This window comes from Lissotriton vulgaris, chromosome 7 (genome assembly GCF_964263255.1).
Source record: "Lissotriton vulgaris chromosome 7, aLisVul1.2, whole genome shotgun sequence".
In the NCBI taxonomy this organism is placed as follows: Eukaryota; Metazoa; Chordata; class Amphibia; order Caudata; family Salamandridae; genus Lissotriton; species Lissotriton vulgaris.
Genome location: NC_141695.1, coordinates 600,033,401 through 600,049,420, shown reverse-complemented (window position 1 = coordinate 600,049,420; position 16,020 = coordinate 600,033,401). Strand labels below are relative to the sequence as shown.

Below are 16,020 nucleotides of genomic sequence, written 5' to 3'. Positions count from 1 at the left end.
GTTCTGTGGGAGACCTAAATGGCCATATTGGAGGACCTAAGACCTAGGCAGCCATGCTACCTAGGACCTAGGCAGCCATGCTGCCAAGTTCAGCGATGCAAGGTTGGGGTGATGAATGCTCCCGTTCATCTTGGACAGAAGGTCTGGTCGGCATGGCAATCTCGTGTGGGCATTCTGATAGACGCAGAAGGTCTGGGTACCACCACTGTCATGGCCAGTCCCGAGTGATCAAGATCATCCTTGCCTCAGAGTGGGCGGGTTTGGTTACAACCTTCGGGATGAGAGAAAGGGGGGAAAAGCGTATACAAAGTCTCCTGACAAGTTGATCAAAAGGGCATTCCCTCCTGACCCTGGTCCATAGAACCTTGAGGCAAAGTCGCTGAATTTTTTGTTTGTGTCGTCCGCCAAAAGATCGGTGCTTGGGCGACCCCATTTTCAGAAAATTTCTTCGACGACTTCATCATTTAGAACCCAGTTCTGCTGGTCCTTAAAGCGATGACTGAGAGCGGGGGCTTGTGAATTCTGCTCCTCCGGCAGGTGTATTGCTGTAATTGTCAGATTCCTTGCAAGCAGCCAATGCCAGAGAGCTTGGGCTTCCAGAGACAGAGACCAAGATCGAGTCCCTCCCTGCTTGTTCAGATAGGTCATGGTGGTCATATTGTCCGTCTGAACTAGAATGGAACTGGTTTGAATGGATGGGAGAGAAGCCTTGAGGTCTAGATGCAACGCTCGTAGCTCCAGCATGTTGATGTGGTACAATTGTTCTTTTGTCGACCATTGACCTTGAGTCTGGAGGGACCCCATGTTTGCTCCCCAACCCTGGAGGGAAGCATCTGTGATTAAAGACTGAGAGAGAGGAGACTGATGGATGGAAAGGAACCCCTATCAACAGATTTTCCTGTCGCATCCACCAAGGAACTGGTGTTCTGGCTGCTTTTGACAGATGTATTCTGTTGTCCCATCGAGACGTTAGTTGATCCCACTAGTCCTCCAGATCCTGCTGTAAAGGATGCATCCTTAGCCTGGCGTTGGGGACAAGAAAATGCAGGATACCATCGACCCTTGGAGTGAAGCAACCTGACGGACTGAAGGGAAGTTGTTGCGCAGAATCTGCTTGCATTTCATAGTGATAGATGACAGTCTCTTCTCTGAAGGAAACACTATTCCTATTGCAGAGTCTATTGTTGCACCCAGATAGTGGATTCTTTGCGTGGGATGCTGAGTCGATTTCTCGAAGTTGACGAGGAGACCCAGTCATTGGCAAAGGTGTAGACATTGCTGATAGTGGTTCTTCACGCTCTGGGAAGAAGGACCTTTCAGAAGCCAGTCATTGAGATAAGGATAAACAAAGATGCCTTCGCACTGTAGAGCGGCTGCTACTATTCCATGCATTTTGTAAACACTCGGGGAGCTGACTTCAATCCAAATGGCAGGACTTTGAATTGATAATGGGTTGATCCCACCAGCAAACGAAGGAACTTTCTGTGATGTGGACTGACTGGGACGTGAAAGTATGCATCCTGCAGATCCAGCGAACACATCCAATACCTTAGTTGGAGATGGGAATATATTTGATGGAGAGCCGACATGCAAGACTTCTCCTTCCTGATGGATTTGTTGAGGGCACGAAGATCCAGGATAGGTCTGTATTCTGATTTACGACCTTTCTTCTTCACTAGGAAGTACCTTGAATAAACCCTTTGACTTCACTGCGGTATAAGAACTTCCTCGATGGCTGATTTGTGCAGGAGGGTGGATACTTCCTGTTGCAGTATCTGCATCTGGTGGCACATTTTTTTTTCTGGAGGGATCGTAGGAGGTTGATGCTGGAAACGTAGAAAGTACCCATTCTGCAGGTTAGTTATCACCCATTGGTCTTTTGTGATACCACGTCACTCTTCCAGATGGTTGGCTATACTTCCCCCCACCGGAGTGGGAAACTGCGATGGGGGAAGCAAACACTAATTGCTTCGATGGAGTGTTTGCTGAGGCAGCATATTGACAAGGGGCTCCTCTCTCTCTGCTAAGGGTCGAAGAGTAGTCCTTCTTTGATAGTGGCTCTTTGATTGGCTCTGTTAATGTTGATGCCTCTGCCACTGAGGGGTTTGAACCCTCTGATGGGAGGGCCTTCGATCGTATGGTCTGTATCAGCGCCTGAAGTCCTTTTTTCTTTCAAGCCCTACTGCCTTCAGGGTATCGAGCTCCGTCTCCTCAACATCTCCTAATCTGTGTGAGTGCCAAACAAGGAGGACCCTGAGAATGGGAGGTTGAGGATCCGTGACTGAGCTTCAGGGTTTAGTGCAGCTAGTAGGAGCCAGGATGACCATCTGGCACAGATTCTGTGTGCATAGGAGTCCGCAGACAGTGTCGCTCTATCAGCTGTGGCACTGATAACTTGATTTGCCACCAAGTTTCCTTCCTGCGATATCTCCTCAAAGTCCCTGCTGTCTTCTTTGGGTAGTTTTTCTGTAAACCTTTGAAGTGAGTCCCACAAGGACCTATCATAAAGACCTAATAGCGCCGAGGTGCTCCAGGCCTTCAACATGGAGGATGACATGCCGCAGACTTTTCTCCCCCACAAATCCCGTGCTCTGCTTTCCTAATCGGAAGGAACAGTTGATGAGGAGGCCTCAACGTTGGACTTTCTGTAAGGCTCGAAGAGTAGTCCATCTTTGAAGATTGGGTAGAAGAGGGTGAACGTGTCGGTGACCTGCGCCTTCTCCGATAATCCTGAGACGTAGATCTACGTGTTGAGGAAGGAGCCGGAGTAGGCATATGATCTCAACCCCTCGATGGAGTAGTAGGAGAGAGATCTACTGCTTGTACCAGCCGGGCCAGTGGAGACCTGTGTAGAGGGATGGTGTAATCCTGAGGACCTCGTGCTTGTGCAGATTTCTGCCAGTGATGCATAGGAAACCTCTACCTAGGAGAGAGGAGCACAGATGAAGATTTCTGCTTCTCTTCTTGTGCAGGGGCGTCCGAGCGTAAACGGGGGCATACAGATGAAGCCTCCGGACTGCTCAGCGTTGAAATAATCACCTCCAGTGACCTTGAGGACGATGACGAAATGTGTCTAGACCCTGTGTGATGTGTCGACACCGATTGATGAGAGTGTCTCGACGTTGAACGCGGAGTCACTGTGTCTTGAACCACCACTAGTGATTTAGCCCTCTACGTCGGTGATGGTGATGTAGAAATGCTCACTGGACATGAGGAAGACAGAGACCAATGTCTCGACGGCAAACGGTGCGTTCTCAACGTCGCCCGTTCTCCGGGGGCAGATCTGTGCCTCGACGTTGATCGGTGCCTGGTTGACGACAACGGTGGTGTTCGTCTCGACGTCGAACATCCTTGAGTTGATGCCGACGTAGTACCCTGTCTCAATGCCGAGCACCCGTGAGGAAGCGCTGACGGAATCTTGTGCCTCGACATCAAACGTCTATGTGATGACGTCAACAGATTGTTGTGTCTAGACGTCGATCGTCTACGAGAAGAAGCCAACAGAGTCTCGTGCCTTGACGTCGACTGCCTGAGGCAGGACGCCGACGGAGACTTATGCTTCGACGTCGAACGTTGAGCCAATGCTGACTGAGACCTACTCCTCGACGTTGAGCGTCGCCAGGTTGACGCCAAAGGACGGTCAGTTACCTGATGACTCGACGTTGAAACTTTCATGTTTGAATCTTGAGTCGTTTGGTGCACCATCAACTGTGGAGGTCTCGACGCCGACATCCGTTTCTTCGCCGTTGGTAAATTCGACACAGATCCCGACGACAATGGGGAACGGATCGGGATTTTGCTTCTCGACGTCAATCTGCCCCTCTTTTTCTTCTGCCTCACCGGAGACCTTCCTGTCTCAGAAAGTCCATAGAGACGTATCCTTTCTCTCTAGTTCTCCTAGACAGCTTCTTGTAATGCTGAGAGGTCTCAGAGGAATAAGAATCAGGAAGGCAGAGAATACACACAGAATAACTGTTAGATCTTGCCTTCTTCTTGCAACGGGAGGGGCAAGGATCAAAAAGAGATGGCATTATAACAGAAAATAAATCACTTTCTGTCAAAAAAATGGTTGTACCAAAAAGACGTTGAGTGAATGGTAGAAAACCACAATAAACTGAAGAAATATTTGACAAAAAAGCCAAAAAGTCAGAGCTTTGAATTCCAGGGTCCTGATTGAAGGAGCCGGAAAGAACAACTGACTTAACTGTCACCCCTGATGCATGATGGGAAGCTGGGGGTCATGGCTGCCTTAAAGGCAAAGGTGCCAGTTTTTGTGCTTTCATTTGCTTTAATTTTCTGTGCTATTGGTTTTCAAAGCAGCATATAGGCTAACAATGCTTGCTCTTTTACTGATTGGCTTTGAGTCTCCTCATTAAAAAGAGTTCAAGTAATGCTTGCCCTCCTGTGGTCTATATTCTATAGTATGTGATTGTAAGAGCAGTTATTTATTGTTATATTGATTAGCCTCTTTTATCGGGGCTGCATTGATATGTGAAAAAAATTATATTTATATACATATATAGAGCTGTATATATATATGTTTTCATATATATTTTTTATTATTTCCGGGGTCCCCGCGCATGGGCGGGAATATTCAGTGCTTAGGACTATTGATGAGGATCCCATGGAAGAGAAATATATGAGACAAATTATAGCCATGTAATGTCATGGATTGAAGAGATAATACCCATTTGGACAAAATTGCCTATCTCGCTGTCAGGGGGCATAGCAATAGTAAAAATGGTGATCCTGCCCAAACTACTAAACCTGTTCGTAAACCTGCCTATACTCTTCACTGAAGCCTTCTTTAACAGACTCAGAATCAACATAATCACTTTAGTCTGGGTGGGGAAATAACCCAGAATCACATGGGAAGTCCTGACTTTGCCACTAAGTCAATGGGGGCTGGAAGCACCGGACTTCAAATTATATGCTATACTAATGGCTCAACCCAAATCACTTTCAGCATTATGTGGCATTCAAGAGAGATAATGTTGCCCCACTTCCACTCTCCATGGCTTAGTTTCAGCAATATGAATCCCCAAACAAGGAAATAAACAGAGCTGAGACACTGAGTGGGCATGGAATGGACCAAGGAAAAGAGCGGCACATTTTGATCTATACGCCCCTTCTATACTACTGCCCAGAAATCCCAATTTTCCAATGCTACAAGATATGGGTGCATTAAAGCGGGCAAACAACTTACAAATCACCACGTTCGCAGACCTATATTCAGACAATCAATTTATGGTCCCCCAGCAGGCAGTAGACGGTGGGCGCCAAAATCTCTTATACACTATACTGTATCACCATCTGAGAGCCATCTGCAGGAAAATGCATAGTACATTTCCGGCCCCACCGCACACTCTCGCTCCTTTGGAACATTTATTGACCAATGCGTCACCTCGCGAACTAATTACCCAATTTTATACCTACACGCAGCGGGCACACCCAGTGATACAGCTGCGCGCGATGGAGATATGGAATTCAGAGCAGGAAAACCCAATCACAGAGGCAGAGTGGCAATATTGCTGTGGTCAGTTGGAATCACTATCTCCCAATTACAGATTAAGATTGCTTAACTTTAAATTCCTACACCAGGTATATAGTACCCCCCTGCAGCTTCTGAAAATGGGTCTAAGATCAAATAGCAAATGCAGGAAGTGTAAGTTACAGGACGCCACGTTTCCCCACTTGGCATGGTACTGTCTGCTGATAGCAGACTACTGGGACAAAGTATTCACTACAATGCGAGATATCACAGAGGTAGAAATGAGCTGCACACCGCTGGTAGGCCTAATGGGATATGTCAGGGAGGCCTACTCCATAGATCGGCGGCTAATTGCGATGCTGCAACTGCTGGCCAAACACGAACTAGCAATACACTGGGGGAGAAGTACAGGTCCATCCATAGACACTTGGATCAAAAGTATCACATTCTGCCAGGAACATTTATCGTTTACTTACTCTGAACTTATGTCCCTCGCCTCCAGACCTACCTCGGCCCCATTTACAGAGTGACTCAGGTGGGAGGAGACAACCAACCTAACCTCGATAACACCCCTCGAGGATCTAGCCACCCAATAATCTCAACCAACGCATAGCTAATTAGGCAATCTAGTGTACTGCTGCCACTGCCCAGCGGGTTTGTTAGGAAAGGTTAGGATGCAGTCCCACTACTAGGGATTGTATAAGATGCTGCTAAATGTTGGATACAATGCATATGCATATAACTGTGTTGTGCTATACCCCTGTCACTCTGTAAGCAGGAAGATGGTTGGAATCGACAACAAAGGACACTAAGACTCTCGCTCCCAACTGTTCTGTTTCTGTAAGTTGTTTCTTTTGTATTAAGCAATGGCTAGGTAACTGTGGATTATGCTGTTATACCTATTTGCATGACAATAAAAGGTTAATAAAAAGAAGACTGAAGGGCAGCAAACTTCTTTTCCATTGTGTTGCTTTTTTTAGTTGAGCTCTTTTAGGGATCACAACCACATTGATGAGAAAGGTGATATGCTAGTGGTCTGTCCATTCGCAAGGCACAATAGACTACAGTGTGATGTCAGTTTTTGCAATTATTAAGTCTTAGATCTCTCCCTTGTTGTGAGTAGGGCTGTCGCAAATTTGGGTCAATTCGAGGTCTGATAGAAAGGTTTTAAAGGTGTTCACTGCATGGTCATTCAGGTAATTCCAATGAAGGTTGAAGTCCCCAAGGAAGATCTGGGTAGCTTGATGATCAGCACTGGTTGAAATGACTTCTATGACTTATTCAATGAAAGATAGGTTGCCTCCAGGAGGGTGGTAGATCAAGTGAAGTTTGCAAATGAATCTATCATTGCTAGCGATGTGGATGCAAAGATATTCGCCAGTGGGAGGAGCTACGGTTTCTGACTGATTCACAGAGTGTTATGGTAGATGCAGGCTACTCCTCCACTGGGTCGGTTAGCTCTATCTAGTCTGATGATGCTGTGACTAGGGGGACTAGTAAATGTGGAATAGGAGCAGTTGAATTGTTTAGCCAGGTTTCTGTATGGATAACAAGATCAAACTCATGTGTGAGGATGAGATCTTAAATATCAGGCACATGACTGCAATTGATGAGCATGCATTTCAGGTGGGTATTGGAGTAAACAGTGACAGATCGAGTGAGGTTGATACACTTGAGATTGGTATTGTCTTCCCTTCTAGGGTTGTAACTAGGTTTTCTATAAGGATTAGCCTGAATAGTTTAGCTTTGTCACAGACAAGCCTTGTTTGTATCTTTAGTGGGGATCTAAGTAAGGAGGAGGGCATGGATGTCACTGTCTGATAGACAATCACTCAGTCTCCAGGGTCGAGTGGGGGAATTAGGGACAGGTGTGGTTTGTCAACAAAAATGAGGCGTGTGATGGTTGTGGGCAGGCAGCGAGACCACTTGGGAACCAATCCGATTCCTCAGAACTCTGTTAGGGCTTTGATTGAGCAACAAGTCGTGGTGATGGATATAAGTCTTTGCATTTCACCCTTGAGATGGGGTTGATTAAGTGAAATGTCGTCAGGGGGAGATTCCAAAGAGGCGTGGAGGCGGGTGGTAATGGGTTGGGTTGGGGGTGAGGCCAGGTTGAGAGGGTAAGCAAAGAGTGGAGGAAGGGAGAATTTGTAGGTCAGGAAGGTCTTGCACTGCTACGCTTCTCCTTTGACCTCCCCATTCCTTAATATCATCCTCCTTTCTATACTTTGGTGGTTTTACAACAGGAAGGAAGGAAGGGCTGTCATAGTAAATCCTAGAAGCAATCTGTCAAAAGTCATAATCAAAAAAACACGGGAGCAGTGTGAACCGGACTCAAAGGTAATGGAGCACTTTCCGAGTATACATTTATTTTTTTGTTTGCAAGCATGAGGAAATTAGGCAGTTGAACAGAATCACAGGATGTTTTGCTGACATTGAGACTCGAACTTGGTTCCCCAGCTCTGAAGTCAGCATCTCTGCATGTTGTACCACAGTCTATCCTCTCAACACTGACGCCTATTCATTTGGGGAAAATTGTTTGTCAAGCAGATGAGCGCAGAATGTATAACAAACTACATCTATTAAGTTCTTTATTGTTTGTGGGGATCGTTTTCTGCATCAATATAAAAAGTAAAAAAAAAGCTTCTGTCAGCGCAAATGTGATTCTGACACTTGCGCTGTCGCTTTTCCTTGTAACACGATCATTTTAAAGCTGGGCAACTAATTGAGGGAGGAGAGGGGGGGGTGCTGGTGTGTAAAAAGCGCTTCTATAGAAATGCAGTCAAAGCAACGTAAAAGATGGCTGGCACTGCTTTGGAACGCATAATTGAAATGCTTCTTAATTGTGCATTCCAAAGGAGTGTCAGCCATCTTATATGGTGGGTTTAGTGTGCATGAAGAAGGGAGATTATGTGGTGTAAGAACGAGAGTGGCTGATCTTGAAGCTAGGAAACCAGGCTCGAGTCTCGACGGGAGACTCAAAATCCTGTAATTCTTGGCAAATTAATTAATCTCTCTGTGCCTGGGAATTAGTAATGCAACTGATGCACATGTAAAGCGCTCCAATAGTTTGTGCTATCTTAAATTGCAAAAATTAAATTAATTTAACATAAAGAGCGAACAATGGGATATACAAGGAGGTTTACAAATATAAGGTATTGTGGGATACAACAGCAAGAGGGGAAAGGTGATAGGGAGCATAAGCAGAACACATGCATAAGTATGGAGTGAAAAGATGGGGAAAATAATACCTTGGAAATGCACTGTCAGGGGCAAGACACTGGCTCCAAGCCACTGACCGCCAACCAGAAAGGGTACTTGGTCTAAGCTCCAAGGAATAGCCGAAACCGATGAAAGACGAGCGGAAATGCAAACTGATGACGTGAGGAGCTGTTGCTGACCAGCGAGAAGCTATAAAAGCAGAGTGAATCCTACTGAGCTGACCATGTGATACAACCTCAACTGTGACAAAGCGTCACACATCAATAAGACAACCTAAACAGCGACTAGAAAATTCGAAATGAATGTGGAGTAATGAGGCTACTGCCTCGGTATCCAAAAACTCACCACTGTCAGAAGGAATCTGACAGACGAAAACAAGAAAGACGCGAATCCTGCGAATAGTATGTAATGACTGGGCAGGGCGCCGGGTCTAAGCCCCTGTTACAATTTCTTTTTAATAACAAAAGACTTTGTAAGCACAGCACAAGCGCTGCACAAGCAAACCTAAAAACTGGCAAATAGAAACTCCAGTCAGAGACAGAAGTCACTGTTTGTAACACCAGGCATGGAACAAGTAAAAAGATAAATTAAGAAATACAAAACATATACAACATATAGACGTGAAATTGTCCAAAAATTTCCCTTTGCTTTGGTAACCCAAAGCAGTGGCATAATTGCTTCCAGGGAAACAAAATGATTTGTCAGACTGGTAGAAGTGGGATACAATCAGGAGAGATATCAGACGTGCACCTCAGAATAGCCAATAATGTCTTGGACATATCAGGTGGTTTTCCAAGCGAGCCAGTTTCTCATGGTCTTGGGGGCATCTACATAGGGAATATAGCTAAATAGACTGTTTTGTCTCCAAAAGTTTAAAGCTGAACTGCTTCCATCAAGTGTACCCATTTGCCTGAAGTCAGTTGGTATAGCTCCACACTATAGTTACCTTTCAAACAAGTATATCTCGTCAGGGTCAGAAATACCATACTCCCTCATCTTCTGGAACATCTTAGAGCTCTTCTTGATAGCCAACTCATAGCGCTCGCTGCGGGACAGAAAGTTGGCATCCTCATGCTGGAAATCAGGATCCTTTAGAACAAAGTTTTCTGTAAGGCCAAAAGAGAGAAAGGTGAGCGAGTATATCATAGGATAGGCATGAGGAAAAGGTACACCACTGGGGAGGCTTTAGGCAGAAAAACCTCTGGGATAGGTATGAGGCAGCCCTACACTAGAGTTAAACTAAGGTGAGGTATGAGGCAGAGGTACATAAGGTGTATGAAGTTTGTATCAGACAAAGAGACATCTTAGGAGAGAGGGGGTAAATAACACGGAACACACAGAACATGCTTTAAGGGAGTGGTCTCAGTCCACGATACACTTTTGGGAATTGGGTGACAGGACAGTGTAATGTTAGCACTGTTGGATGAACCTGCATCAAATGTGACAGGCAGTTAGAAAATTACACCCAGTGCTCATATTCCATGTTTCATACAGTTTCAATAGGGAACAAGCATTAGGAATGCATTAGGGCTCGGGTTTGTTTGAGATAATGGCATTGTAAATGGTAATGTGCACTGATAGCTGCTGATGATTGTGCCAATTGAAAGAGTGGCTGGTGTACTGTCAGCTATTGGTGTGTGTGTGTGTTTAGTGAAAGATGCACTGACATTGTTTGTTGTGTGTGTGGGTGTTTAGCGGCACTGATGCATGGTCGTGTTTGTTTTTGGTGAAAGCGTACATTGATGGTTGTTGGTGTTTGTGCATGGTGAAAGCATTCATTGACGGCTGGGGGTGTGTTGTTGTGTGTGTTGTTTTCTGTGTAGTGGTGAGTGTGTGGTGGTGAGTCTGTGGGGGTGAGCCTGGGGGGGTGAGTGTGTGGTGGTGAGTGTGTGTTGTGGTGAGTGGTGACGAGTGTGTGGTGTTGAGAGAGTGAGGTGTGTGGTTTGTGTGTGTGTTATGTGTGTGTGGTGTATGTGTGTGTGGTATGTGTGTGTGGTGTATGTGTGTGTGGTGTTTTCTGCACACTCACACACTGCCCCTACACATTCACACACTGCTCACCCGCACACTCCCAATGTCACCCTGCATAGTCACACACTGTTTATCCTGCACACTCATTCTGCACACTCACACAATGTGCACCCTGCACCCTTACACACTGTGTCTGCAGTCACTCTGCACTCACTGTCACTCTACACTCACTCTGCACTCACTGTCACTCTACACTCACTGTCACTCTGCACTCACTGTCACTCTGCACTCACTCTGCACTCACTGTCACTCTGCACTCACTCTGCACTCACTGTCACTCTGCACTCACTGTCACTCTGCACTCACTGTCACTCTGCACTCACTGTCACTCTGCACTCAGTCTGCACTCACTGTCACTCTGCACTCACTGTCACTCTGCACTCAGTCTGCACTCACTGTCACTCTGCAATCACTGTCACTCTGCAATCACTGTCACTCTGCAATCACTGTCACTCTGCACTCACTGTCCCTCTGCACTCACTGTCACTCTGAACTCAGTCTGCACTCACTGTCACTCTGCACTCACTGTCACTCTGCACTCACTCTGCACTCACTGTCACTCTGCACTCACTCTGCACTCACTGTCACTCTGCACTCACTGTCACTCTTCACTCAGTCTGCACTCACTGTCACTCTGCACTCAGTCTGCACTCACTGTCACTCTGCACTCACTGTCACTCTGCACTCACTATCTCTGCACTCACTATCTCTGCACTCACTGTCACTCTGCACTCACTGTCACTCTGCACTCAGTCTGCACTCACTGTCACTCTGCAATGACTTTCACTCTGCAATCACTGTCACTCTGCAATCACTGTCACTCTGCACTCACTGTCACTCTGCACTCACTGTCACTCTGCACTCACTCTGCACTCACTGTCACTCTGCACTCACTCTGCACTCACTGTCACTCTGCACTCACTGTCACTCTGCACTCACTGTCACTCTGCACTCAGTCTGCACTCACTGTCACTCTGGACTCCGTCTGCACTCACTGTCACTCTGCACTCAGTCTGCACTCACTGTCACTATGCACTCACTGTCACTCTGCAGTCACTGTCACTCTGCACTCGCTGTCACTCTGCACTCACTGTCACTCTGCACTCACTGTCACTCTGCAATCACTGTCACTCTGCAATCACTGTCACTCTGCACTCACTATCACTCTGCACTCATTGTCACTCTGCAGTCACTGTCACTCTGCACTCAGTCTGCACTCACTGTCACTCTGTACTCAGTCTGCACTCACTGTCACTCTGCACTCAGTCTGCACTCACTGTAACTCTGCACTCACTGTCACTCTGCAGTCACTGTCACTCTGCAGTCACTGTCACTCTGCACTCGCTGTCACTGCACTCACTGTCACTCTGCACTCACTGTCACTCTACACTCACTGTCACTCTACTGTCACTCTGCAATCACTGTCACTCTGCAATCACTGTCACTCTGCACTCACTATCACTCTGCACTCGCTGTTACTCTGCAGTCACTGTCACTCTGCAGTCACTGTCACTCTGCACTCGCTGTCACTCTGCACCCACTGTCACTCTGCTGTCACTCTGCACTCACCATCACTCACTGTCACTCTGCACTCACTGTCACTCTGCACTCACTGTCACTCTGCAATCACTGTCTCTCTGCAAAACAAAGTACTAAAAAATCTCGTGCACTGAGGAATTTTTCCTGCACGATCCAGAATCCCCTTTAACAATACGGCTCGGAGCTCCGTTCACTTCTGACGAAGTGGTGACGTAGGCCGAGCCCTAAAAACTGCATAAAAAGTGGGGTAAGGGTACATATCGAAACATTTAATATTAGGAAGATGAGTGTGAGGGCAGCAGCCAGATCTTAAACATATATTAGTAAAAACATTAATAGAAAATGACAGATATCGGAAAAAGAGGAGGACTGGGACTGCTATATGGATTTGGACCACAAAAGCCAACCCTATATTTGTGTCAAGGTTGAGGCCCTTCTCCATGACCTCACGGTCAGCTCCCATTTACTCTAGTGCCACTCTTCGGTAAGAAACCACTAGAAGTGTTTCAGAGGTAGCAGACAAAAAGACATGTATGAGTGGAGACAAGAAGGGGGCTGGAACATTGTTGTATGTAGGGGTCATCGGGGAACCCCAAGGTATAAAATAAGAGCCATTGGCAAGGATTTCACATACTAAAATTGCTGGTGCCGTGAGTGAGCCAGCCAAATATCTACAAAATTACTTGTACTCAATCTCAACCACTGGTAAGTCATTGCATTGTATGGTTTGTGTAGATACAGAGTAGGACCAACCATGCGTGACCCTTCTTGACCCTGTTCGAGAAGCAAGAATACAGTCTGTATGAGCCACCCAAATCTCTTCTGGAGGACAACACAAGCAACCTTAGATATGTTCCTGACTCAGAGGACCTCTGATTGAGTCCTTTTACCAGAGAGAGTGCAAGACCCAGATAGAAACATGCCATATTATGACACATATCGCGACTTAGGATCGAAACGCTTGAATCAGTCTGAAGCCCAAGGGACGAGGCCTAGCAGTGTAGGCCGGACTATTCCTTTCGGGTGTGGCAATGGGTGGTATTTGTATGGGGTGCCGCTCGTAGCCGGAGCCGAACATCTGACTGCTGTTTGCCGCCCTTGAAGGAGATTTAATTCCGCTGCAAGGACTTTGGGGAGAGCCTCCTAACATCGTGGATTGTGGGTGTGGGACTGCGAGTCCCAGCAGGAATCGCGCAACAGGCACCAGCGCACCTGTGTCTCTTCCCGCCCCACTACTCCCTCTGACGTCACAGACCTCTTGTATTTAACCACCCTCCATCCCGCGAACGCGGGACGCGAGCGGGACGAGGCACGGGGCGAAGCCCAGGCAAAGGGCGGGCCGTTGTGTGGCCGTTAGGTGGCTGAGGGAGGCTGGGCTGGGGCCCTTCCCTTTCCTTTTTCTCCAACCTCATTTAGCTGTTTTTGACTGCTGCGGCTACATCGCTGTTGGATTTTCACCTGTTCATGGCATACTGATTGGCCTTAGTACCCGTTCTCATACCTATACCCCTAAGAAGCGGTGCTGCTAAATTAGGATTTATTTTCTTCTTTTTGTACTTTTATTAGTTTACTGCTCTCCTTGCTAGGGTCTATGTGTTAATCTATTAGAGTTTTGTAGAAACATTTTCTCAGGATTCTACCCACTTTGGTACTTGTTTAGTCCCCCTATAGTTACTACCATGGATTCTTCTCTCTTAAGCAGCGCGGGGGGCAACCCTAGTAAAGGCACCCTAGACAACTACTTTAAAAAGTCCACTTCTGAAATAGATAGGGAAGATGCATTGGCCGAAAGAAGGGTGGAGCGTTGTCATTCCATTGAAGGTTACAAAGCTAGACTTTCTCTAACATCAGTCCCGCATACCTTAACCCCTGGTTCAGGGGTGGCCCCATTAATTGAGGACCCTTTTGCCATCCAGGGTATTCCGGTACTCTTAAGGGATACCTCTCCTCCACCCTCCTTAACAGTGGCCTCAAATAGCACCCCCATAATCTCTACTGCACCTTCATGTAATCCTGGCGCAGGTCCTGAAGTTGCAGCAGCTGCCCTGCGTTCAGCCAAAATGATTGTAAGAAATAAACCTAGAAAAACGGAGGTCCCAAAAGTTCATGGTCCACCCCCTAACAAAAGAAGGAGGGGGGGGGGCTCACTCCAAAAAGGTAGGATCAGTCATTCTGATTTTGGTAAGGGGAAAGGGGGGAATTCAGTTCCTGTCCCCAAACCAAGGGAGGATTCAAGATCCGAAATAATTTTAACAACCCCTCAAGAAATATTATCATCCCCCCTATCATTTGCCCCAACAATTGGTACAGAATCCTTGAGTGGTAGACTGACGGATTCTCAGTCGTCTGTCCCCACTCCTGACTTTCTTGAGCATCTATTTAGGACATATACTTTTCTAATTCTAGAAAGATTATTAGGTATAGAGCAGCGACTGGGGAAACTGGAAATGGCAATTTCCAATAAAGTGGACCAACAGAAAGTTCCTGTTAACCCAACTCCAGCCCCGGCCGCTGTAGTTGCATCCTCTACTACTACATCTGACACAATTAAAGAGCCAAATGCACCTAGCAAAATAGCGAGTCGAAATTTACAAGGGGCTAAATCCTCCACCACTGCACCCCGACCAGCCATGCATGCTGCAGGCGCCATCCCGAAGGGGAGAAATAGCTCGGCTGTAAGAACTTTGAGGCCGGTTAGAGGGAGGGCGTCCCCAAATAGAGCTGAACATCGAAGGGGCCGCCAGGTCGAACTTCCCCCGGAAGCAGTTCCCTATGTGGTGGTGCTTACGGGTGTCGAGAAGGACCCCTACAGCTCAAAAATAAAACCATGCACTGGCTGACTCGGAATAGACCACTCCCCGGTAATATCAATGGGGAGATTGTGCATGTACGTCTACTCCCATGGCTGGGGGGCCGAGAAAAAGACATCGAGGGTGATCTTATTGTGGTTAACTTTAGAGATCCTGAAGCGGTTAGGCATATCCTGAGTTGGATGCCTGGGAACTTAGGCAAATCAATCATGCCCTGTGACCTCACTTACTTTTATCCAAGAGCTCTAGTGGCTCCCATGTCATGTCCCTGGCCACCCCCTGCCCAGTTGAGCAATCCAGGCTCTAAATTTAACAATCAATACTTGCCCTCGCTGCCTGATACCATGGCCCCAAAGAACGTATTTGGGTGGGAAACCGTTCCCCAAAGGGGCTATGGCAGTAACTCTGGGAGGCTGGATCATACATTTGAAATAAGGGGGATGGAACATCTGCTCCCCTTTACTCCTCTGGAAGTTAAAAATAGATTTGAAGCTTTTTCAGGACTGGGTTTTTTTTTGTTGTGGAAAACTTTTATTTACAGATCAAAGTACACGGCTATTCAGCCTTACATCCCGGAGGCTAGGCAGCAGTATAAAAAGAGGATGATCAGTGCATATTATAAAATCGTACAAGGTTTAGTTTTATGTTATAAGTAATGAAAACAGAAATTAAAATACCATAAAAGAGCACCAGAAACAGTGCGAAAAAGACAAGGCAAAAGTACTTAAGTGCGACAGTACCCAGCGCAGGAGAAGGCTGGGCCTTGAGCCCAAAAAGTACATGTATGAACAGTGCAAAATGGACGATATCGGGAGGGGAAGAATGCAGGATTTGCAAGGTAATGGCAGTTTGGTTGGAAGTAAAGGCTAAGGGGAAAGTCGTACCTCCAATAGGGCAGTGTCGGAGGAAGACAGATATCACCCCTGT

General features: G+C 46.7%; 1 protein-coding gene across 1 annotated transcript in view; it reads right to left on the bottom strand.

The window, feature by feature from the left end:
• The window catches only part of LOC147702089 (peroxisomal acyl-coenzyme A oxidase 1-like), a 213,787-nt gene that overhangs the window by 177,854 nt on the left and 19,913 nt on the right, over window positions 1-16,020 (bottom strand). Inside the window, exon 2 of the mRNA XM_086930718.1 lies at window positions 9,660-9,819. Coding sequence (XP_086786844.1) covers window positions 9,660-9,819 — 160 coding nt within the window. The remainder of the gene's footprint in view (window positions 1-9,659; window positions 9,820-16,020) is intronic.